We start from the raw sequence: 26,633 nt of genomic DNA on the forward strand, positions 1-26,633 counted from the left end.
TTGAGAGTTCCATTGTTTTTCTCCAATTTAGAAAAATAAAAGAGGTTTTTAGTTAATGTTTGCAGCTGGGCATGATGGCTCACGCCTGTAATACCAGCACTTTGGGAGGCCAAGGTGGGTAGATTGTTTGAGCCCAGGAGTTTCAGACCAGCCTGGGCAACATGGTGAAACCCCATCTCTTAAACAAACAAACAAAAAAGCAAAAATTAGCTGGGCTGGTGGCATGTCCCTCTAGTCCAAGCTACTCACACCACTGCATTCCAGCCTGGGTGACAGAGTAAGACCCTGTCTTGGCAAAAAAAAAAAAAAAGTAAATGTTTGCAGTAGTTGTTTTAGGTTACTGTGGAGGTTAAAACTCTGTTAAAAGTGACAGAAATGCATTTTAGGTTTAAAAAGGGAATTTATTGGAATTACTGCATCAACTCATGAAATTCAGTATTCATTCAACAGATATATTTAGAAATGGAAATATATAAAGATATAGATACAGACAGAGATCTCTCTGTCAGTCTAATCTGGCATATTCGAATTGCTGGGCTCTGTGTTCTATTTTAAATTTATGAATACAATGGTGAGCAAACTCAGTAAAGCTTAGAAATGGAATCCTGGGAACGTAGGAATGGTAAGAATGGAATTTAGACACAGCTGGAACTGGGGGCTTGAGTGTCCCAGGACTCAGTCCCTGTCTCCTTCTCTGATGTTTGTGTGTCAATTGCATCTTCTCTCCCTGAACACCACATCCTCCATGGGGCAGCACACGAGTCACTGACTGTCTTAAATTCACATTTTACAGCTTCCACCACCAGACAAAGGCTAAGTCACACACTTACTTGTATTTAATTTTTAAATCCTGAAGAAAGTCTCTGATTGCCCAGCTTGAATAAATGACACACTGCTGAAAAATATTCACCACAGCCGACAAATCAGGGTCTTTAAAAACATGGCAGCTTCTGTGTGCTCTGTTTGTAGAGGAGAGGAGTAGTTTCCAAAAAAAGAGGGTGAAGAGGGAGCTGGGTCTACTGTCCCATAGTTTTTTAGCACTGTCATCTCCATAATTAAACATTTGAGTTAGAAGCCTAAACAAAAGGCAGGATGGGATAGAAAACACTAAGTAGAGGACTAAAGGATGTTATCATGTACAGAGATTTGAAACACCTCCTAGCTGCCATGTTTTAGGCCTAATGATGAGAAGCTGCAGGCCACAAGAAGGATGTTGTTATCAGAAATGGGGCCTCGCTATATTGGCCAGGTTGGTCTTGAACTCCTGGGCCTCAAGTGATCCTCCCACCTCGGCCTCCCAAAGTGCTGGGATTACAGGCATGAGCCACTATGCCTGGCTCAACCAAAGACTTTAAGGCAACTATTATAACCATGCTCTAAGAAGTCAGTATGAACCCCTTTGAAGCAAATGGAAAGACAGAAAGTCTCAGCAGAGAAATAGAAGACATAAAAAAGGGACCAAATGGAAAGTTTAGAATGAAAAACATACTATAATAACTGAAATTTTAAAAATTCACTGAATGGCTCAATAGCTGGAATGGAGATGACAGAGGAAAGTCACTGAATTTGAAGATAGATGAATAGAAATTATCTAGTCCGAACAAAAGAGAATAAAGATTGAAGGAAAAGACAAACAGAATCTCAGGGTACTGTGTGGCAGTATAAAAAGATCTAGTATTCATGTCTTCAGAGTCTTAGAAGGAGAGGAGAAAAAGTATAGTGCAGAAAAATAGCCAGGCACAATGGCTCATGCCTGTAATCCTAGCACTTTGGGAGGCCTAGGCAAGAGGATCGCTTGAGCCCAGGTGTTCAAAACCAGCATGGGTAACATAGTGAGACTCTGTCTCTAAAAATAATAATAATAATAATAAATTAAATAAATGTAAAAAAAAATTTAATGAAAAGAAAAAGTATTTGGAGGAATAATGACAGAAAATTCTCCAAATTTGGTAAAAGATATACACTTACAGGTTCAAGAAACTCAGTGAACCCCCAAAAAGATAAACTCAAAAAATTCCACACCCAAACACATCATGATCAAACTGCTGAAAATAATAAAGGAAATTAAAAGATACTTAGAACTTAATGCCAATACATACCAAAGTGCATGCAACTGAGCTAAAGCAGACTTTAGAGGTCTGCTCTAAAGCTGTATTTACAGCTTTTACTGTATTCACCAAGAAATAAGAGAGTTTAAAAAAATAAATGAGTTAAACATTCCACTTAAGAAATTGTAGGCTGGGGCAGGGTGCAGTGGCTCACACCTGTAATCCTAGCACTTTGGGAGGCTGAGACAGGTGGATTGCTTGAACCCAGGAGTTTGAGACCAGCCCTGGCAACATAGTGAGACCCCATCTCTACAAAAAATTTTTAAGTTTGTAAAAATAAAAGAGAGATTTCAAGCTGGGAACAGTGTCTCATGCCTGTAACCCCAGCAATATGGGAGACTGAGGCAGGAGGATCACTTGAGGGCAGGAGTTTAAGACCAGCCTGGGCAATGTAGTGAGACCCCCATCTCTACAAAACAAAGTAGTTTTCCACTATCGTGGAGGTTCTAATCTTATGGGAGAGAGAAGATAACTTAATGTAAAAGATAAACTTCCCCCCAAAATTATTGAAATAAAAAAAAAGATAAACCATCAACTGAAGGCAATATAGGGTAATAGTAATAGCTTGCACATATTGTTTCCAGTTTTGCAAACTCATTGCATGTATCCTCACATAAACCTTATGAGATGGGTACTATTATTGTGTCTATTTTAAAATTAGGAAATGAAGTCCTAGGTCCACTAAGATGTCAAAAGACAAAATAAGCATAGATTTAGTTTTATTTGTGATTCTACAAGTGGGAGAAGTGGTCTGAAAAGCTGAGCAGAGGAGGTTGACTTTATAGGCAGAGAAAGGCTGAAGTAAGCTGAAATGAGACACAAATTGGATTGCTTGTTTCAAAGTTACTGTTCTTATGGGGTTAAAACAGAGGACACTACTTCATTATTGACTGAGGTTGAGTGGAATCTGTTCTTCTGGAAAACTGGTCAGTTTCCAAGTTCAGTTTGATTACTGGTACTAAGCACAAGGGACTCCCTTCTGTTTTGGTCCGTTCTGCTGGGGCCTCATGCAGGAGGCTAGCTGAAAACAATGGCCTCTCATAAACTTTGTTTAACAAAGGTCACATAACCATTAAGTGGCAGAGCCAGGATTGGAATTTAGGTCTCACCATACTCTGCAACTTCTTAGTTTCTCCAACTTGTTTTCGTGTGCAGCAAAGTAAAGAAAGGTCATGGTGAGCTGGAGAGAATAGGGAAAGTAAAGGACACAGCATTGATTCTGAAAAAAGTGCTGATGCTATTGGGAAAATCAGAAGAGTATTAGCAGGAGGGGAATTAAAGAAAACATCATTTAAAAGATCTCAGGCCAGGCACAGTGGCACAGGCCTGTAATCCCAGCACTTTGGGAGGTGGAGGCAGAGGTGGGCAGATCACTTGAGCCCAGGAGTTTGAGACCAGCCTGGGCAACATAGTGAGTTCCCATTGTTACCGGGGTGTCCTTGCTCCCAGAGCTCCCAAGATGATGGCAGGCTGCTTCCAAGATGGTGGCAAGCCTTGTGTTCTCTGACCTGGGGTTCTTGGCCTCATGGATTCCAAGGAATGGAATCTCGGGCTATGTGGTGAGTGTTATAGCTCTATTAGAAGCCGTGGGTCACGGAAGAGAACCACGTAACCCAGTAACTAGTGTTCAGCTCGATTAGGACGAACCCAGGCACTTAGCTGTGCAGGAACAATGGCAAGCCTTTAGCCCGTTCGGGAGCGGCACTGGGCGTCTCACTGGATCAGGAGCACAGCAGACACCCTGCCGGATCCGGAGGGATGGAAGTCAGCGGCGGGTCTGCCAAGGCGGCAAACAGGAGTGGTGGACGGTGAGCGAAAGCTCAGCTCGAGCCGTAACAGACACAGACACAAAGAGAGTGCAGTTGCAAGATTTAATAGAGTGAAAACAGAGCTCCCATAAAAGGGAGGGGACCCAAAGAGGGTAGCTGTTGCTGGCTCAAATGCCTGGGTTTATATCCCGATCATTGTCCCTCCCACTGTGCTCTCAGGCGATAGATGATTGGCTATTTCTTTACCTCCTGTTTTTGCCTAATTAGCATTTTAATGAGCTCTGTTTACTACTGATCGGTTGGGTGTGAGCTAAGTTGCAAGCTTAGCTTGTTTAAAGGTGGAAGTGGTCACCTTCCCAGCTAGGCTTAGGGATTCTTAGTCGGCCTAGGAAATCCAGCTAGTCCTGTGTCTCACCATCACTACAAAAAAATACAAAAATTAGCTGGGCATAGTGGCACATGCCTGTAGTCCCAGCTACTCAGGAGGCTGAGGTGGGAGGATCACTTGAGCCTGGGAGGTGGAGGTTACAGACAGCCCAGATGGCACCACTGTACTCCAACCTGGGTGACAGAGTGAGACCCTGTCTCAAACAAACAAACAAACAAAACCCCTGTCTTCATATCCCTATTTGAATTGTTTTTTCTTTATAGGATCCATTAGCAATGTGCAATTAAAGGATAATCAAGTTTCAAAACTTAAAAAGTCCTTTCAGTGGAAATATCAGGGCTCCATGAAGGACAGGCACAATGCTTTCAATATATACAGTGCTTCATTCTGTGAAATAAAATGTATTTCCGAAATACAGTTTATTTCTGAAAACAGAAAAGTATACTAAAAGATTGCAGTATCAAATCTCCTCTAGTCAATGGGTTATTACCAGCGAGGTTCAATGACTTCCTTGTTTTAACAAACATTCCTTTTGTGAGAAAACATTTGTGTTCAGTCTTAAACTACCGGTTCTCTTTGTTGCTTACTGTGAAATTTTGCATGTCATGTTTAACACTAAATTCTACCTGACAGGGACCAGCAGGAGAGCAGTACACCATCCAAGGACTCAACTCTCTGTCCTCGTCCAGGCCTCAAAAAGCTGTCCCTTCATGGCCAAGGTGCCTTTCGACCCCTACCTTCCACCTCCAGGAGGAGCTCTCAGTCTGCACCAACAACTGGCAAGGCTGTCAGCGAGCCATCTTGCACAACAAACACAAAAGAACCCCAGGGACTTCCAGATCACAACAACTCCATAAGTGAAATTCCTTTCAAGTGCAATGGGAACGGAAATGAGTTTTACTTAGGAAATTCCCTCCTAGATTCCCCTTCACAGAGCAACTCAAATTTAGAGAAAAAGGAGTCAGAACTTCATTTGTATGTTATTTCCACAACCTCATCAATATTTCTGCACTTAAAAAGTTCATGGAACAATTATATTATAGTAAGTGTCCTCCTAAGTTAACCTTAACCTGAATTTTTATATTTTTATGTTTTAGAGCAAACAAGCCCTCCTCCCTCCTTTACCTCCCATTTTGGAAATTTAGCCTTGGAATTTAATAATATTGTGAAAAACAAAATGTACTGAACAATTAAGGAGATGATTTTATTTAGGCGATTGCAATAGGGAAAAATGCTCATTAATGAGCAGTTTCTGGACGGGCATGGTGGCTCATTCCTGTAATCCCAGCACTTTGGGAGGCCGAGGTGGACGGATCACTTGAGGTCAGAAATTCGAGACCAGCCTGGCCAAGATGGTGAAACCCTTGTTGCTACTAAAAAATACAAAAATTAGCTGGATGTGGTGGTGCGCACCTGTAATCCCAGCTATTTGGGAGGCTGAGGCATGAGAATCAATTAAACTCCAGAGGCGGAGTTTAATTGCAGTGAGCTGAGATTGCACCACTGCACTCCAGGGCGACAGAGGAAGACTCCATCTCAAAACAAACAAACAAACAAAAAAACACCTGGGGTTTTGTAGAGGGAGGTAAGGTGAGTCATGGAAGTCATGAAGAAGGAGGGAGACAGGTCTTATCCTGGAATATGTGTGAGCAGGTGGTCTTTTGCAGTTGCTGGGGTGACAGAGACCTCAGGTAAGGTTCAACGTTATCAGTATGATTCTGTGTTGCTTAGCTGTGCTATTGAAAGTGGGTTGATGGGGGAGACCTTGTTATAGGATCAGATAAATTTGTCTAGAAATCACTAGGTTAAGTCCTTATTTTATAAATGAGGAAACTGAAACACAATCTTTTCTTTTTTCTTTTGAGATGGAGTTTCGCTCCTGTCACCCAGGCTGGAGTGCAGTGGTGTGATCTCGGCTCAGTGCAACCTCTACCTCCTGGGTTCAAGCAATTCTCCTGCCTCAGCCTCCTGAGTAGCTGGGATTACAGTTGCCCACCACCACGCCCGGCTAATTTTTGTATTTTTGGTAGAGACAGGGTTTTGCCATGTTGGGCAGGCTGGTCTCGAACTCCTGACCTCAGGTCATCCGCCCACCTCGGCCTCCCAAAGGCTGGGATTACAGGCGTGAGCCACCACGCCTGGCCGAAACACAAAATTTTTAAGTGATTTACTCAAGATTATATAACTTTAGGGACAGAGTCAGAACTCCCATTTAGGGACCTTTTTGTTAGAATTCATTTAAAAAATAAGTAATTATTAAAAGAGTAATACAATCCCTTTATCTTCAGTAGTACATAATTTTTATTATTGATCTTTCAACATAATAATAATAATTATAAAGGGCTATTTCAGATAGAAGAAACTAGGAAGCCAGGGTTTTATAAATGGCTAAAAATTATGAAAGATTACAGGACAACCCTTAATTTTTTTCTCATACCACTGTTTGGAAGACTTCAAACATTTAAAATTCCTTTCTAAATTTTTAAATGGCTTTCTTTAAATTAAAAATATAAACAAATTACAAATAGAGGAAAACTCTGGTGTATTAAAAAAAGATCTCATATATTCTAATAGAAAAGCCAAAACTTACCTGACTTTAAAAAATCTATGTGAATACTTCAAAATAACTGTTTATGCTTCCCTGAATTGCCCAGCTTCAGGTTTTAGCAATACTTTTAAATTATGCAGCAGATGCATGGTTGGAGCATTCAGATTGGCGGACTCATTACCTGCTAAGCTATAAATAGTCTATGCAATAACAATAACTAATATCTATTGTTAATTTCCTACTAGAAAATAACAATAGAACAGAGCCTGATGCTTCACGGATATTAACTTATTTAATTTTTACAACAACCCTATGAGGTAAGACTGTTATTCCCATTTTATAGATGAGGAAATTGAGGCACAGAGAAATTAAATGATATGTGCAAAGTCACATAGCTAGTGTAGAGCTGGGATTTGAATCTAGGTAGTCTGATTTTTTTTTCTATGACCATTGAAATAAATGTGGGTGGAGGAAGACTATCTTTATGAGTTGGTAGATACTATCATTGAAAATAACGTTCTGTTAGCCAGGTGTGGTGTAGTAGCACCTATAGTACTAGTTACTCCAGAGGCTGAGACAGGAGGATCGTTTGAGCCCAGGAGTTAGAAGCTCTGCTCCACACTCCCGCACTCCATCCTGGGCAATAAGCAAGACTCCATCTCTAAAATAAAAAGTAAGGGCAGGCGTGGTGCCTCATGCCCATAATCCCAGCACTTTCGGAGGCTGAAGTGGGTGGATCACCTGAGCTCAGGAATTAGAGACCAGCCTGGACAACAGAGATGGGTGAAATCCCATCTCTACAAAAAATACAAAAAAATTAGCCAGGAACATGGCCTGCATGTACTCGGGAGGCTGAGATGAGGATTACTTAAGCCTGGGAGGCAGAGGTTGCAGTGAGCCAAGATTGTGCCACTTGCACTCCAGCCTGTGTAATACAGTGAGACTCTGTCTGAAAAAATATATATAAAATAAAATTTAAAAAATGAATAAGTTTAAAAAATTACAATAATGTTCTATCTCTTCCTTGAAAGATGGAAAATGAATAACCAAATATTTCACACGTAAGTGAGAAATCGGGTTAGAATTCATTCTACTAACAATAAGCTACTAGTTCAATATAAACACTTTTTTTTTTTTTTTTGAGATGGAGTTTCGCTCTTGTTGCCCAGGCTGGCTTGCAACGGTGCGATCTTGGCTCACTGCAACCTCTGCCTCCCGGGTTCAATTGATTCTCCTGCCTCAGCCTCTCGAGTAGCTGGGATTACAAGCATGTGCCACCGTCCTCTTCTAATTTTTGTATTTTAGTAGAGACAGGGTTTCACCATGTTGGCCAGGCTGTTCTTGAACTCCTGACCTCAGGTGATCTGCCTGCCTCAGCCTCCCAAAGTGCTAGGATTACAGGGGTGAGCCACTGTGCCCGGCCACATTAGACATTTTAACTTTCTCTGTACTTTTAGATAAAATTAACCCAAACCATCTAATTAGAAATTATCAGCACTCATCCTGATTTTAAGAGTTTCCAAAGAGTTGAGCCTCCTTCAGTAATCCATTTTATATGTAACTTTCACCAAAAATAGTTACACGTAGGTTGTTTAGCGCCTTAAATTCTGTAAAGATGAAATGTGGTAATTCCTTGCCTTGTATACATTGTGAAGATAGCTGCTACAAAGCTAAATATGGGATACCCCAAATTAAAATTCTGGATTTAAGGAAAACGTAAATATTTGGAGAGGGAAGAAAGGCTGCTTTAAAAAAAAAACAAACGTAGAACAATGACAAAAGTAGTAAGAAAAAGCACATATCTCCCTTGCCACCATCCACCCACTACACCACTCTGATATTAAGCACAAGACAGGTTGGGTGGCTGAGGCAGGTGGATCACCTGAGGTCAGGAGTTTGAGACCAGCCCGGCCAACATGGTGAAACCCCGTCTCTACTAAAAATACAAAAATTAGCTGGCTGTGGTGGTGGGCGCCTGTAATTCCAGTTACTCAGGAAGCTGAGGCAGGAGAATTGCTTGAACCTGGGAGACGGAGGTTGCAGTTAGCCAAGATCGTGCCATTGCACTCCAGCCTGGGCAACAAGAGCTAAACTCCGTCTCAAAAAAAAAAAAAAAAGCTGGCCGGATGCAGTGGCTCACTCCTGTAATCCCAGCACTTTGGGAGGCCGAGGCGGGCAGATCACGAGGTCAGGAGATCGAGATCTTCCTGGCTAACACGGTGAAACCCCGTCTCTACTAAAAAATAGAAAAAATTAGCCGGGCGTGGTGGCGGGCGCCTGTAGTCCCAGCTACTCGGGAGACCGAGGCAGGAGAATCGCTTGAACCTGGGAGGCGGATGTTGCCGTGAGCCGAGATCGCGCTACTGCACTCCAGACTGACAGAGCGAGACTCCGTCTCAAAAAAAAAAAAGAAGCTTGTCTGCAGTGTCAAATCAACAACATTTGAGAAATTCCTTCTGACCTGTCTTAAGCCTCAACATAAATAAAAGATTATTTAGAGAAATTGCTGAACACTGTATGACTATTTTGAGGACCCAGAATAAATGAGAAATGGCAACACTAAAGGTTTAAGGAAAAATAACTCCATTAATAAGGAAATAGTTAACAAAAGTGTTGTATATCTATGCTATGGAATACTAAATAATCATTAAAAGAACTGATATTGGTTGGATGCAGTGGCTTATGCCTGTAATCCTAGCACTTTGGGAGGTTCAGAGGGGAGGATCGCTTGAGGCCAGGAGTTCAAGACCAGCCTGGTCAACATAGCAAGACGCCATCACTACTAAAAAATAAAAAGTCAAAAATTGGCCTGGCAAGGTAGAACATGTCTGTAGTCCTAGCTATTCAGGAGGCTGAGGCAGGAGGACTGCTTGAGCTCAGGAGTTTGAGGCTGCAGTGAGGTATGATCATGCCACTGTACTCCAACCTGGGTGACAGAGTGAGACCCTGTCTCATAAGAAAAAAAAAAAAATTGAAGTAAATCGGTAAATCTTTTTTTTTTTTTTTTTTTGAGACAGAGTTTTGCTCTTGTTGCCCAGGCTGGAGTGCAATGGTGTGATCTTGGCTCATGGCAACCTCTGCCTCCCAGGTTCAAGCGATTCTCCTGCCTCAGCCTCCCGAGTAGCTGGGATTACAGGCATGTGGCACCATGCCTGGCTAATTTTTGTATTATTAGTAGAGATGGGGTTTCACCATGTTGGCCAGGCTTGTCTCGAACTCCTGACCTCGTGATCCGCCCACCTTGGCCTCCCAAAATGCTGGAATTACAGGTGTGAGCCACTGGGCCGGGCTGTAAATCGGTAAATCTATATACACAGACATGAAAAACCATCCACCATATATTAAGTTAAATCAAGTTCCAGATTAATATATGTGATATAATTTAGGATTAAATATATATTATAAAAATATATAAATACTATAAATTTATGTGTTTATAATTCATATGTCTTTATATGCCTGGAAGGACCTAAACCAAACAGATGATAGATACTTTTAAAAATTTTAGACACAAGGTCTTGCTCTGTTGCCCAGGCTGGAGTGTAGTGGCACAATCATAGCTCACTGCAGCCTCCAACTCCTGGACTCTTTCGATCCACCTGCCTCAGCCTCCGAAGTAGCTGAGACTACAGGTACAAGCCATGGTACCTGGCTTCATGATCAGACACTTTGCATAGTGGGATGGAAGGGGTAGGGAAAAACAGAGAATTTTATATTTTACTTTATCTAAACTGTGTGATTTTGATAAATAATTTCTTTCTTTCTTTCTTTTTTTTTTTTTTTGAGACAGAGTCTCGCTCTGTTGCAGAGGCTGGAGTGCAGTGGTGTGATCTCTGCTCACTGCAAGCTCCGCCCCCCGGGTTCATGCCATTCTCCTGCCTCAGCCTCCCGAGTAGCTGGGACTACAGGCAACTGCCACCATGCCCGGCTAATTTTTTTTTGTATTTTTAGTAGAGATGGGGTTTCACAGTGTTAGCCAGGATGGTCTCAATCTCCTGACCTCGTGATCTGCCTGCCTCGGCCTCCCAAAGTGCTGGGATTACAGGCATGAGCCACTGCACCCGGCCTAAATAATTTCATTTTATAATGAGCAAGTGTTATATTTAAAACTTTTTAAAAACTGGATAAGAAAAAAATTCCCTGTGGTATTACTAAACACTAGAATGAGTTTTATAAACAAATCGTGTACTATAGGAGGGCTTAAAGAATAGATACATAACATTGACTAAAGGTAGGGGGAATTGATCTTCAGTAAATAAAAATTCTAACAATTTCTACTTTTTCCTTTTTCAGAAAGCTACTCTTTTACAAGATCCCTTCTATGCTAGTGAGTTCAGTCCTGCTATTGGAAGTCAAAAGCCATATAGGTAAGAAGTGATGATGTATGATAGAGTTGCATGGGGGATTTTTCTCTCCTCTTTGCCTCTCCTTACTTTGAAACTGAGTCTCACTCTGTTTCCCAGGCTGGAGTGCAGGGGCACAGTCTTGGCTCACTGCAACCTCTACCTCCTGGGCTCAAGAGATTCTCCTACCTCAGCCTCCTAAGTAGCTAGTACTCCAGGCGCCCGCCACCAAACCTGGCTAATTTTTGTATTTTTTAGTGGAGACAGGAGTTTCGCCATGTTGGCCAGGTCGGTTAGATTGGACTGACCTCAGGTGATCCTCCTGCCTTGGCCTCCCAAAGTGCTGGGATTGCATGTGCGAGCCACCGCGCCCGGCTCTCTTTGCCTCCCCTAACTCTGTGTTATATGTGTGGCTATCACAGCTATACCTTTGCCTCATCTGCCTGCCCTGACGGTTAAGTCTGCAAACACAGGTATCCACTGGACATCTTTTGTATGTCTCATAGGAACGTTAAAGTCAACATATTAAAAGAGAACTCAGCATCTTCCCTCTGCAACCTGACTTTCCTCTTGTGCTTCCTAACACAGGGAATATTGTCATTATCCCTAGATCATCTAAGCCAGAGTCCTAGAAATCACCCTTGCCTCCTCTCTCCCCTTCACCATTTCCAGCATCCAGCCAGTCATCGCATGCCTTATTTATTGCGCCTTTACTATCTCTGGATAACATCCACTTCTTTCCATGGTCACTCGCTCATGCCCAGTTATCTCAGTTCTGAGCTCCTACAGTGTTTTCCTAGCTGGTCTCTCTGCCTTCACTCTTGCTCCTCTCCAGCCCATTCTCCATTACAACAGAGGAATCTTTCAGAAGCACAAATCTGATCATGTAATTCCTCCCGGGAAGCCTTTGAATGGCTTCCCATTGTCCTTAGGTGAAAGTCTAAACAGCGTACAAAAAATATGTATGACATCTCTTTTTATTTTTCTGTCCTCAAGCATTGTGTCCATCCTCACTCTTGCCCTAAGCTCCTGCTCCAAATGAACTTCTCACAATTCTCAGGAAGCTCCCTGTTCTCTTCCCTCTGGGGCCTATCATGATGGCCCCTCTTCTGGAACACTACTGTACTCTTCTTCCTCTTCCTGAATAACTTCAACTCATCAAGTCTCAGCTTATTTATCATTTTCTCTAAAAATCTTTCTTGACACTCCAAAACTAAGTTAGAAGGGACTCCTCCATAACATCCTGTGTTCACACTTTTTTTTTCTTTCTGTTTTTTTTTTTTTTTGAGACAAAGTCTTGCTCTGTCGCCCAGGCTGGAATGCAGTGGAGCGATCTTGGCTCACTGTAACCTCTGCCTCCCAGGTTCAAGCAGTTCCCCTGCATCAGCCTCCCGAGTAGCCATGCCCGGCTAATTTTTTTATTTTTAGTAGAGACTGGGTTTCACCATGTTGGCCAGGCTGGTCTCAAACTCCTGACCTTGTGATCCTCTCCCCTCAGCCTCCCAAAGTGCTGGGATTACAGGCATGAGCCACCACGCCTGGCAATAGCAAAGACTTGGAACCAACCCAAATGTCCAACAATGATAGACTGGATTAAGAAAATGTGGCACATATACACCATGGAATACTATGCAGCCATAAAAAATGATGAGTTCATGTCCTTTGTAGGGACATGGATGAAGCTGGAAACCATCATTCTGAGCAAACTATCGCAGGGACGAGAAACCAAACACTCATAGGTGGGAATTGAACAATGAGAACACTTGGACACAGGAAGGGGGACATCACACACCAGGGCCTGTTGTGGGGTGGGGGAAGGGGGGAGGGATAGCATTAGGAAATATACCTAATGTAAATGACGAGTTAATGGGTGCAGCACACCAACATGGCACATGTATACATATGTAACAAACCTGCACGTTTGCACATGTACCCTAGAACTTAAAGTATAATAAAAAAATATAAAGAAAGAAGAAGAAAAAAATAAGAAATGAGATGACTGAAACATAATGAATATATAAAAATTCAGAAGTGTATAATGATGCATGATAGAGAGAGGGCCCTCCCTCCCCACCTGCAAGGAAATAAAACACATGTAACATTAGAAAAAAATAGGGCACCAATTCATTACTCTGCAAATCATCAAACAAATGGAAAAAATTTAATATATTCTTCCTTTCCTCCATGAACCGTAACGAGTTCAGGATAACCAAGTAGCCCTAGACGATGAGTGCAAATTTCATTTTATAGAATTCCAGCTAGTGAATGCGGAAGGCTTAATAGAATTAGAAAATTACAATTTATGTAGCCTGTAATGAAATGACAGATTCATTTAACAATCTTCAGTGGATGAAATCATTAGACAGAGAGGTGAAGTGGGGCCAGGTATGGTGGCTCATGCCTGTAATCCCAGCACTTTGGGAGACCAAAGTGGGAGGATCGCTTGAGCCCAGGAGTTTGAGACCAGCCTAGGCAACATAGTGAGACCTCATCTCTACAAAAATATTTTAAAATGCCGGGTGTGCCTGTGGTCCCAGCTACTTGAGAGACTGAGGTAGGAGGATCACTTGAGCCTGGGAGGTGGAGGCTGTAATAAGCTGCGATTGCACCGCCGCACTCCAGCCTGAGTGACAGAGAGAGACCGTTTCTAAAAGAAAAAGAGATTTAAAAAAAAAAAAAAAGGTGAAGTGGAACTTCAAAATGGAGGGATCATGTTGTAAATAACTAAATCCATTGATTTGTCTTAGTATCACTTCAGTGAGACAGCCAGACTTTGTGTGCCTCATTATTTGATGTAATATAAAATACACAGCACCACCTATGAAGTATTTTTGTTAAAACGGTTAAACCTGAATCTGACTCAAAAGTGTGAGTATGATAAGCCAGGTGCAGTGGCTCACACCTATAATCCCAGCACTTTGGGAGGCCGAGGAGGGAGGATCACTTGAGGCCAGGAGTTTGAGACCAGCCTGGCCAATAGGGTGAAACCCTGTCTCTACTAAAGATACAAAAATTAGCCTGGTGTGGTGGCACATGCCTGTAATCCCAGCTACTTGGGAGGCTGAGGTATGAGAATCACTTGAACCTGGGAGGCAGAGGCTGCAGTGAGGTGAGATGGCACCACTGCACCACAGCCTGGGCAACAGAGTGAGACTCCATCTCAAAAACAAACAAACAAACAAACAAAAAAAACAGTGTGAGTATGCTAGTCTTAAAAAGGAAGTAAATTCTGCTACTACCACATGGATGAACCTTGAAGACATCATGCTAGGTGAAATAAGCCAGATACAAAAGGGCAAATATATGATTTCACTTATGTGAGGTACCTAAAATAGGCAAATTTATAGAGACAGAAAATAGAATAGAGGTCTCCGGGGTTGGGGAGAGTGGTGAAGGGAGAGTTACTGTTTAATGGGTATAGAATTTCTGTTTGGAAAGATGAAAAAGTTCTGGAAATGGATAGTGGTGATACTTGTAGAACATTGTGAATTCACTTAATGCCACTGAATTGTACACCTAAAAATGGATATGATTGGAAACTTTGTTATATAATTTTAGTTCAATTTTTTTAAAAAGTATATATGTGTGTATGTGTATGTAAGAGAACAGATAAAACAAGATTGGCAAAATATTGAAAATTATTAGAGCAAGGTGATGGGTACATGGGATTTCTTCTTTCTTTCCTTCTTTCTTTTTTTTTCTTTCTTTTCTTTTCTTTCTTTTTCTTTCTTTCTTCCTTTCTTCCTTTCTTTTTCTTTCTTTCTTTTTTTTTTTGAGATGGAGTCTTGCTCTGTTGCCCAAGGTGGAGTGTAATGGCACCATCTTGGCTCACTGCAACCTCCACCACCCGGGTTCAAGCAATTCTCCTGCCTTAGCTTCCTGAGTAGCTAGGATTACAGGCATGCACCACCACGCCCTGCTAATTTTTGTGTTTTTAATAGAGAAAGGGTTTCACCATGTTGGCCAGGCTGGTCTCGAATGCCTGACCTCAGGTGATCTGCCTGCCTTGGCCTCCCACAGTGCTGGGATTACAGGCATGAGCCACCACCCAGCTGGGTACATGGGATTTCTTATAAAATTTTCTCCATTTTGATGTATGTTTGAAAATTTCCATAATAAAAAATTTTATTGCTTGATGATGTGATATAGAAAAAAATTTTTTGAAAGACTTAAGAAACATAACAAGCAAATATAAGAAGTATCTTATTTAGTCTTGATTTTAACAAACCAAAACTAAGAAAACATTTTTATGTTTTATTTATGTATTTATGTATGTATGTATGTATGTATTTATTGAGACAGGGTCTTCCACTATCGCTCAGGCTGTAGTACAGTGGCATGATCTTGGCTCACTGCAATTTCCACCTCCCAGGCTCAAGTAATTCTCATGCCTCAGCCTGCTGAGTAGCTGGGACTACAGATGTGCACCAGCATGCCTGGCTAATTTTGTGTAGTTTTTTAGTAGAGACTGGGTTTTGCCATGTTGCCCAGGCTGGTCTCGAACTCCTAAGCTCAGGCAATCCACCTGCCTGGGCCTCCCAAAGTGCTAGGATTACAGGCATGAGCCACCGCGCCCAGCCGTTTATATTTTATTTACTTTTGAGAGAGGGTCTTACTCTGTCACCAAGGCTGGAGTGAAGTGGCTTGATCACAGCTCACTGCAGCCTCGACCTCCTGGGCTCAAGCAATCCTTCCACCTCAGCCTCCTGAGTAGCTGGGACTACAGGTGCACACTACCATGGCTGGCTTATTTATTTATTTATTTATTGAGATGGGGTCTGGTTATATTGCCCAGGCTGGTCTGGAACTCCTGGGTTTAAACGATCCTCCCACCTTGGCCTCCCAAAGTGCTGGGATTTGCACCCCTGGGCCACCACGCCCAGCTGTAAAAACACATTTTTAAGTCAGTAGAACAATTTGAAAATGGTCTGAGTCTGGCCGGGCGCGGTGGCTCATGCCTGTAATCCCAGCACTTTGGGAGGCTGAGGCGGGCAGATCATTTGAGGTCAGGAGTTCAAGACCAGCCTGGCCAACATGGTGAAACCCTGTCTCTACAAAAATACAAAAATTAGACAGGCATGGTGGTGTGTGCCTGTAATCCCAGCTACTCGGGAGGCTGAGGCAGGAGAATTGCTTGAACCTGGGAGGTGGAAGTTGCAGTGAGCCGAGATTGTGCCACGGCACTCCAGCCTGGGTGACAGAGCAAGACTCCGTCTCAAACAAAAAAAAAAAAAAAAAGGACTGAGTATCAGCAATACCAAAGAGTGTTTGATAATTTTGTAGGGTGTGATAATCATTTTGTAAGAAAGTATTCATTTTATTTAGAGATATATTCTGAGGTATGTAAGAGTTAAGTGACATAATATTTGGGATTTCTTTTTTAAAAAGTTATATGGATAGCTTAAAATTTCTATAGGTTTTCATATGTTTACTCTAAAAAAAGCATCAGTTTTCATTCTGATATTTTATTTAAAGTGATTTTAAAGCTAATTGTATAATAAAACAGACTCAAATTCTGTGTGTGTGTGGCTTGAAATTTATTCCTGAAGGCAAGAAGGATGAGTTCTACCACTCTCTCGGCTCAGGAAAATCATATTTCTTACTAAGTTAATTCCTGAAGGCAACATACTTAAAATGCCATGATGTCAAATGCACTGTGAAAGATGCAGTGATACACAAGAAATAGCCCCTACCTGCAAGGCATCTTCAGTTTAAAAGGAATAAACATCCTTTAGGTTTTCAATTTAGAACTGTGTCACAGATGGGATGGTTCTGCAAGCTGACCACTGTGAAAATCATACACAGTGCTTTTGAGATAATATAGGAAGAGCTTTTCCAGTGCTTTACAAATGTGAGGTATTATTTATAGTAAATGTCTGGAAAGATGAAAAAATACAGGAAAAATAGAGCTTATTATTAGATTAAGAATCCTTCCTGCGGCTGGGCGTAGTGGCTCACGCCTGTAATCCCAGCACTTTCAGAGGCCGAGGTGGGCGGATTACTTGAGGTCAGGAGTTTGAGACCAGCCTGACCAACATGGCAAAACTTTGTCTCTACTAAAAGTACAAAAATTAACCGGGTGTGGTGGTACACACTTGTAGTCCCAGCTACTCTCAGGAGGCACGAGAATCGCTTGAACCCAGCCTGGGTGACAGAACAAGACTCTGTCTTAAAAAAAAAACAAAAAAAAAAACCTTCCTGCAACATTATTTTGCTGAATTTATGTTTTCTACCTGATGAAAATAGAGTATCTGTTAACATTAGTATAGATTTTCCTCTTATTCCTAAGTTGAATAATGGAGTCTCCTGGCATTTGGCTTTTTCTTATTTCTTCAGTCAAATGAAGTTTGTCATCTATGTATAAGCTAATATTTTCTGAATCCTCAAAGAAATTATTATTCATAACTTTTCTGCAGTAATATAGAATATGTACTCTAACTTGAATTTATGATGTATATGAGACCTCCATTTATGTATGAATTGATTTTTAGTCTGAAGAGATTAGTATGCTGTTTTCTGTGAAAAATTTTTTTGGCCATTAAAAAAATTAGTTTGGCATTACAATCTATTATCCTAGTTGGCAAAGGATTAAAAACAGTTTATTTTTATTGCGGATCTTAGCAAATTGCTGACTCCAAATGAAAAAACAGGAAAATCAATTTCAAAATAATTCTGCTGATATTGTATCTTATCTGAGCTTTTGCTTTCCTAAGCTCTTTTGTTTGTAAAAACTACATTTCTGTTGTTGGAGTTCTCAGAGAATAGAGGGATTTCATAGTTACTTTTTAAATGAAATATGGTGGTAATTAGAAGTGGATAGGGAAGCAGGATCTCAAACTTATTCCTGTTTTATTTAGAGACCGTTTATCAAACACTTAGTGTGTATGAAGACATGCATTAACTAAAATATCAAAATAGCACATTTGGCCGGGCGTACTGGCTCACACCTGTAATCCCAGCACTTTGGGAGGCCGAGGTGGGTGGATTACCTGAGGTAAGGAGTTTGAGACCAGCCCAGCCAACATGGTGAAACCTCATCTCTACTAAAAATACAAAAAATTAGCTGGGTATGGTGGTGCTCGCCTGTAATCCCAGCTACCCAGGAGACTGAGGCAGGAGAATCGCTTGAACTCAGGAGGCAGAGGTTGCGGTGAGCCAAGATCACGCCACTGCACTCCAGCCTGGGTGACAGAGTGAGACACTGTCTCAAAACAAACAAACAAACAAACAAAAAACCCAGCACATTTGGATAGGTACTATCATTATTCCTATTTTACACATGAGGAAATTGAAGCCCCAAGAAGCTATGTAACTTGCCCATGATAATGACCTAACTGAGTAGGGGTAGATCTAGGATTCTGACCTCAGTCTTCATGCTCATAATCATTATGCTCCTCTGCCGCTCTGCTATTATTGAATTCATAATGATCAGTTTCCCTCTAGCATCTCCACTAGAAAAGAGACCATTTTTTTTTCAGAAGTCTTAATTTTCAGGTTAATAAGAGCGACTCATTGATTGGACAAGGGAGAACATCTTAGATGTTTTTTAAATAAAGGGGGAGGTAGTAGGCAAGTACCAACATTCCATGCAGTAGCTAGTATTGGGATAAACGGGTGGTACAGGTTACTGGAGTAAGTGGTAAAAAATGTTTTTACTTCAAGTCAGAAATTTTAAGATTCCATCAATCTACATAGAACATGAACTATCTTTCCTACTGTTACCTTGCACCCTGGCTCTCTGAATCACTGGTTGTGTGAGCTTGGACAGGTTACTTAAACCCCCCCACAACTTCCTGTAAAATGCGTTAGTAATTCCCAGCTCGGTCCCCACAGTGGAGCCAGCTCAGTCCAAGAACGAGTCTACGGAAAGCACTCAGGCCAGAGCCGGCCACCTCGTCAGCGCCCAGTTAAGCGCAAGTTGTTATTACTGAGCACAGTGGGAGGGGGAAACAATATTTAACCCGGTGACATTTTTTCCAAGTTGCTAAAAGTCAGCTGAGGGGATAGGATAGGTACACGAGTAACTAACTACAATGAGTGAAATGGGATTAATGTGATACTAGGAGTGTGAAAAAACTGCAGTGGGAGACGGGCTGCATATGTTGGTGGAATTAGGGAAAGATCCGAGGAGGTTTTTCTGCTAAGCCAGCTTTTCCTTAGGTGTGGAAGACACGTGGTTCAGTAATGGGAGATGATTCCAGGTGGTACTCTGACATGGCATGAAACAACTTTGAATTCCATGGTGGAAATATGTGATTCCTTTTTCCAGCTAGGCTGATCTCATCAGGGAGAACCTCTCAGCTTGGGGCCACTAGTGATAGTTCTTGAACACATGCTCATCTGCCCTTTCCTCACAGAGAAGCCAGCTACAGGCTCAGAACATGCAGCATTTACTTAGAATTTATGTTGCTTTCATGCCATTTACACCAAGTGATACTGGTTTTCCCTGGAAAGTGACACAACATTTTCTTTATAAACTTCTTTAAAAAAAAAAGCTAGTTGATTGAAAGAAAAATATTACATAAAGGCTCATGGATTATGGTAAATGAAAGAGGGACAGAAATTTACCAGGGACAGCGAGAGTATTCCTGGTATAGGAACAGCTTGAGTTAAGGGGCATGGGCAAAAAAGTATGTTTGGAGCGTAATAAACAGTTCAATTTGTGGGGAGCAAGTTTCACTACTGATGAGTATTAAGGCTAGGAGAATAAAACTATATTAAAATCCCATTACTAACAAAGTTTAACAAACCTTCCAGTAATCATTGATATTCCTAAACTGCTATGTCTTACCATTTTTTTAAGTGGAAAATTTTCTTCTGTTTCTGTAGGTCTGAGGAGAAAATTAAGCACTTCAGTCAACTTAAATCTGAACTTTTTCTTAAAGACAATTCTTTGAGGAGGATACTTTCTTTACTTATGGAACTTAAAGTAGCAGCCCAGAAAAACTTCATTCTGAAAAGGCTTTTCTGGAAGGTAAGTGTTTTGTTTTATTTTTAATCTTTAAAGTTTGTGTTTCCTGTTTACCAAATACAAACATACATTAAAATATAAATAAGAGTTGTCTTGTATTCTGATGCTGTATTTTTAAATGTTGATAAAATTTAATGTAGTCATGTCTTAATGGTGGATACTTTGTGATGTAATCAGTAATGTATATGTGTGTGTGGAGGGGAGATGGGAAGAGAGGGGAGTGGTAGCAAAAAGTAGCTGCCATGCATTGGGTTGGCAGAGCCAACGGAGAGATGTTAGGAGGAACATTTTTGGCATACAAGATATATAGACAGTGAGATGGGAAAGTAGATTTTAAGAAGTTTTTGTTTATTTTTTATTTTTTTGAGACAGTCTTGCTCTTGTCGCCCAAGCTGGACTGCAATGGCACGATCTCAGCTCACTGCAACCTCTGCCTCCCAGGTATAAGCCATTCTCTTACCTCAGCCTCCCAAGTAGCTGGGATTACAGGCGCCCACTGCCACGCCCAGCTAATTTTTTGTATTCTTAGTAGAGATGGGGTTTCACCATGTTGGCCAGGTTGGTCTTGAACTCCTGACCTCAGGTGATCCACCCGTCTTGGCCTCCCAAAATGCTGGAGTTACAGGTGTGAACCACCGCGCCCTGCCTGTTTGTTTATTTTTTAAATAGAGACAGGGTCTCACTCTGTTGCCCAGTCTGGTCTCAAACTCCTGGGCTCAAGTGATCCTCCTGCCTTGGCTTCCTAAAGTGCTGTGATTACGGGCATGAGCCACTGTACATGGCTGATTTCAAGATGTTTTATTGTGCAGTTTCCCCTACTGTAAGAATATAATTTAAAAAAGTATTTTTGAGTATAAGACTGGTATTTTTAAAAATGTGAGTCCTGGGGAGGCAAGGCAACCTCATTCTCACTCAGTAAATTACAGACACCTTATTTTCATGTTCAGGTGAAAGTGTTAAGAAGCCCAGGTGAGTGACCTGGTGTGGTGCTAATGAGGCCTCCGTGAGAGGGTGAGCCCTGCCTAGGGCTGTGTTCATGTTGATTGCTATATATTTTATCCTAATTCTGGCCATTGGTCACATAAGTAGCTGCCATCATTTTACTGAGCAATTGTAAAGCATGTGAACTCCCAACCATACAAGACAGTCCTGGCTATTTATTAGCTTCTAGGTCCTTGATATGTAGGGTGACCAACCATTTTGGTTTGCCCAGATTAGGGTGACCAACTATTCCAGTTTTCCTGGGACTAAGGAAATTCCTGCAATATTGGAAAGCTAGAACAGTTCCAAGCAAATCAGTACAGTGAAGGCAGATTAGCTGTAGAGAATAATATGCCAAATGTCCCACAACACTGAGACATTGAGACTCAGGTAAGGATGATGTAGTGCTGCGTAGTCTAAAATGGTTGGTACTGGATAGATCCTGTGAGGAATACACCATCCAAGTTTTGACTCTAGAACTTTAGAAGATTGTGGAAAATATGACCAACCAAGTTGATTATGAAGATGAAATGGAATTCATGTGGAAAGGGTAAATAAATTAGGATTATCTTCTTCCCAAATAAACCTCTCCAGTCCATCCCACACACAGTATCAATTTAATCTACAACCCTGATTGTACGGGATTGCTTGTTCAAAAGTTTCTTGTGACTTTCCTTGCTAGTAAAGACTTTGGCTTCGGCATTTAAGGCTCTCCACTAATCACAGATTTCAAATTTGGACAGGTATGGCCTTTATTTCAGTAGGCTGGGGCTATCAGGAAAGGGCTGTGTATTAGTCCATTCTCACACTACTGTAAAAATGCTACCTGAGACTGGGTAATTTATAAAGAAAGAAGGTTTAGTTGACTTGTTCCTGGACCAAACCAAGGGTCGGGCTGCTTATTCTTTGGCCCAATAACGAGATACAGATGAACTGGGAAAGAAGGGAAAGGCCTGGAAATTATTGCCAGACCAATTCAAAATTACAAAGTTTTCCAGAGCTTACATGCCTTCTAAGCTATATGTCTACATGTAAGTGCATTCATCTAAAGACATAAGTGATTAACTTCTTTTAATCTATAACTAAGATTAGATCAGGACCTAAGGAAGGTCCTGAAGACCTTCCTCTGGGGCCTCAGTAAATTTACTCAATCTAAATGGGTTCAGGTCCTGGGGTGATTACCCTTATCTTGCCTCCTGCTAAATCATGGAGCTTTGGGGAGTTCCTTCAGACCGCCAATAAACTTGTTTGTGGCGTCCTGGGGAGTTTCTTCAGACCCCCAGTAAAACTTGTTTAATTCTAAACAGGTCCTGTTAAGAATTCCTTCATTATCTTGTCATGCTTCAAGGCCCAGGAAAGGCCTAGGCAAAACTCTTGGTGGGTTTTTGTTACATCCCAGCCTTTGTGTAAGGACACTGGCTCTATCAGCTTTTAATATTTAACATAACCACTCAGTCAGTACAGGAACAGTTGTTATGGAGGCCTGTCTGTTCAGCTGTTATGAAGACCTGGCCTGCCACAGACTTACAGTTCCACATGGCTGGGAGGCCTCAGGAAACTTACAATCATGACAGAAGCCGAAGGGGAAGCAAGGCATGTCTTACATGGCAACAGGAGAGAGAGAGATAATGTGCAGGGGAAACTGCCACTTTTAAACCATCAGATCTCATGAGGACTCCCTCACCATCGTGAAAACAGCATGCATGATCCAGTCACCTCCCACCAGGACCCTCCCTCGACAGTGGGGATTACAATTTAAGATGAGATTTGGGTGGGAACACAGAACCAGACCATATCAGGCTACCTACCATCTGGATAAGGTGGGCACTGGGAAAATGAATCCAGATGTAGATGCTCATGGAAAAGGCACAGTGCCCAAAGGTGAGAGTGATCTCTACATAAGAGTGAGCAAAAATGAAATATCAGGATTTTTAGCATGTGGGTGAATTACAACTGGATGTCTGCACAAACATTTGGCACCAGGAAGATCTGCTTGTTTAGGATGTGGGAACAGGGTTTTATGGAGTGTGAGGACATAAAGATTGTCAAGAGTAAAGCCATCAGTTAGGAGAGGACTGGGAAAGGACTTAGGACAGTGCTCAAAGGGGAAGTCCACCCAGATACACTGGACACAATCAGGGACTGGATTTAAAGTGCATGTCTAGGTAGGAGAACTGAAGTACCATTTAAGGGTTAGATTAAGAAGGATGTTGATGTGTATTCCTAATGGGATCAGCACCAGTGTTAGTCTGGAGGTCATTTAAGCATCTTCAGTTTAAAAACAGGCCGGATACCTGTGGCCTAGGCTGTGAAACAAAAAAAGAATGGAGAGAAAGAGAGTAAGGTTAGGACCCACAGACCTGACCCGCCACTTCATCTTCTCTCTCACCTCTGTCTTCTACAAGATCAAGCCATGTAGGATAACTTGGACACTTGTTCTCCTTAGCTCTCCTTTCTCCCTGCTGTTTGCTTTCTCTAGAATACTCTTCTTCTAATTTCTCTTGTTAAAAATCATACCCATTCATCAAGGCTCAGCTCAAATGCCATTTTCTGCCTTTCCTGTCATGCCGAATGGGGAACTTTAGTACCTTCCTCCTTTTGATCTTCTCTGTCAATTCCATGCCATACAACTTTCTTTGAAGTTTTATAATCTGCATTGTTCAATACAACAGACACTAGCCACATGTGGCTATTAAGCACTTGAATGTGGCTAGTGACTAAAAAAGTAAAACGTTAATTTTATTAAATTTAAATTAATTTAAATAGACACTTGTGGCCAGTAGCTACCGAGTTGAACAATGTAGTTCTATGACATCTTTCATAGCACTTCCTCTTTAACAATTAACAGACAGGTTTCATGCCTAATCTGTGTGAGGCTTGGTGATAGGTATTAGAAATATAGCATGATTATGATACAGTTTCTACCATCGAGAATTAGCACAGATATCCTCCCTTTTACTATAGTGATTGGCACATTTTTCTTATTTATCTTAATATGCCAAAAGCTTCTTTAGGACAAGTATATGTCTTATTTATCTTTGTATTCTCCCTCAGGCCAAAACACAATGCATGCATATTCCAGGTGCTGTAAGCTATTCATATTGAATTGCAAATCTGTTCTCTTGTGAAATATTAACCTAATCCAATGTCTAAAAATGAAGCTTTCATGATCTGTTTTATACTTGAAAACACTGCAGCCATTATTTAATATAATGTTCTTACCTGGGCTAAAACAGATCTTCTAATTCAGTTATCAAAAATGAAAGGCCAAAGTGAATGGAGAAGGAAATAATTCAAATAGGAAAAGGGGAAGTCAAATTGTCTCTGTTCACAGATGACATGATTGTATATTTAGAAAACCTCACCGTCTCAGCCCAAATCTCCTTAAGCTTATCAAAGCAACTTCAGCAAAGTCTCAGGATACGAAATCAATGCACAAAAATCACAAGCATTCCTATACACCAATAACAGACAAACAGAGAGCCAAATCATGAGTGAACTCCCATTCACAATTGCTACTAAGAGAATAAAATACCTAGGAATACAACTTACAAGGAATGTGAAGGACCTCTTCAAGGAGAACTACAAACCACTGCTCAAGGAAATAAGGGAGGACACAAACAAATGGAAAAACATTCCATGCTCATGGATAGGAAGAATCAATATCGTGAAAATGGCCATAACTGCCCAAAGTAATTTATACATTCAATGCTATCCCCATCAAGCTACCTATTGACTTTCTCCACAGAATTGGAAAAAACTACTTTAAAGTTCATATGGAACCAAAAAAGAGCCTGCATAGCCAAGACAATCCTAAGCATAAAGAACAAAGCTGGAGGCATCACACTACCTGACTTCAAACTATACTACAAGGCTACAGTCACCAAAACAGCATGGTACTGGTACCAAAACAGACATATAGACCAATGGAACAGAACAGAGCCCTCAGAAATAACACCACACATCTACAACCATCTGATCTTTGACAAACCTGACACAAACAAGCAACGGGGAAAGGATTCCCTATTTAATAAATGGTGTTGGGAAAACTGGCTAGCCATATGCAGAAAACGGAAACTGGACCCCTTCCTTACACCTTATACAAAAATTAACTCAAGGTGGATTAAAGACTTAAACGTAAGACCTAAAACCATAAAAGTCCTAGAAGAAAACCTAGGCAATACCATTCAGGACATAGGCATGGGCAAAGACTTCATGTCTAAAACATCAAAAGCAATGGCAACAAAAGCCAAAATTGACAAATGGGATCTAATTAAACTAAAGAGCTTCTGCACAGCAGAAGAAACTATCATCAGAGTGAACAGACAACCTACAGAATGAGAGAAAATTTTTGCAATCTATCCATCTGACAAAGGGCTAATATCCAGAATCTACAAAGGACGTAAACAAATTTACAAGCAAAAAACAACCCCATCAAAAAGAGGGCAAAGGATATGAACAGACACTTCTCAAAAGAAGACATTTATGCAGCCAACAAACATATGAAAAAAAGCTCATCATCACTGGTCATTAGAGAAATGCAAATCAAAACCACAATGAGATACCATCTCATGCCAGTTAGAATGCTGATCATTAAAAAGTCAGGAAACAACAGATGCTGGAGAGGATGTGGAGAAAAAGGAATGCTTTTACACTGTTGGTGGGAGTGTAAATTAGTTCAACCATTGTGGAAGGCAGTGTGGTGATTCCTCAGGGACCTAGAACTAGAAATACCATTTAACTCAGCAATCCCATTACTGTGTATATACCCAAAGGATTATAAATCATGTTGCTATAAAGACACATGCACATGTATGTTTATTGCGGCACTATTCACAATAGCAAAGACTTGGAACCAACCCAGATGTCCATCAGTGATAGATTGGATTAAGAAAATGTGGCACATATACACCATGGAATACTATGCAGCCATAAAAAGATGAGTTCATGTCCTTTGCAGAGACATGGATGAAGCTGGAAACCATCATTCTCAGCAAACTAACACAAGAACAGAAAACCAAACATGTTCTGCATGTTCTCATTCATAAGTGGGAGTTGAACAATGAGAACACATGGACACAGGGAGGGGAACATCACACACTGGGGCCTGTCGGCAGACGTGGGGATAGGGGAGGGATAGCATTAAAAGAAATACCTAATGTAGCTGACGGGTTGATGGGTGCAGCAAACCACCATGGCACGTGTATAACAAAACTGCACATTCTGCACATGTACCCCAGAAATTAAAGTATAATAAAAAAAGAAAAAAAAGAAAATGGGTAGTCTCTCTATTTGGGGTCTCTCTACACTTCAGTGGAGTCCCCCTTGGCCCTATCCCCAACCATGCCATCAAACCCAGTAGCCTTATGTTCTTCTGTCTAATCCACAGCCAAAATCTATCCTCAGATTTGTTTTCACAAAATTAGCATATATGGCTAATAAAAGTCAACATCCTTTAAGTTTTTTTATTTAAATCGTTATCATAGCCTTAAGCTAAAGCAGTGGTTTTTCAACTTTATGCTATA

The 26,633-nt window shown here is 41.2% G+C and overlaps 1 protein-coding gene across 2 annotated transcripts in view; it reads left to right on the forward strand.

The window, feature by feature from the left end:
- The window catches only part of C12H12orf56 (chromosome 12 C12orf56 homolog), a 117,200-nt gene that overhangs the window by 66,561 nt on the left and 24,006 nt on the right, over nt 1-26,633 (forward strand). For both annotated transcript variants that reach the window (XM_016923103.4, XM_016923104.4), the window contains exons 4-6: nt 4,899-5,307; nt 11,107-11,180; nt 19,986-20,130. In XM_016923103.4, coding sequence (XP_016778592.1) covers nt 4,899-5,307; nt 11,107-11,180; nt 19,986-20,130 — 628 coding nt within the window. The remainder of the gene's footprint in view (nt 1-4,898; nt 5,308-11,106; nt 11,181-19,985; nt 20,131-26,633) is intronic.

The sequence above is a fragment of the Pan troglodytes genome, chromosome 10 (genome assembly GCF_028858775.2).
Source record: "Pan troglodytes isolate AG18354 chromosome 10, NHGRI_mPanTro3-v2.0_pri, whole genome shotgun sequence".
NCBI classification, from domain to species: Eukaryota; Metazoa; Chordata; class Mammalia; order Primates; family Hominidae; genus Pan; species Pan troglodytes.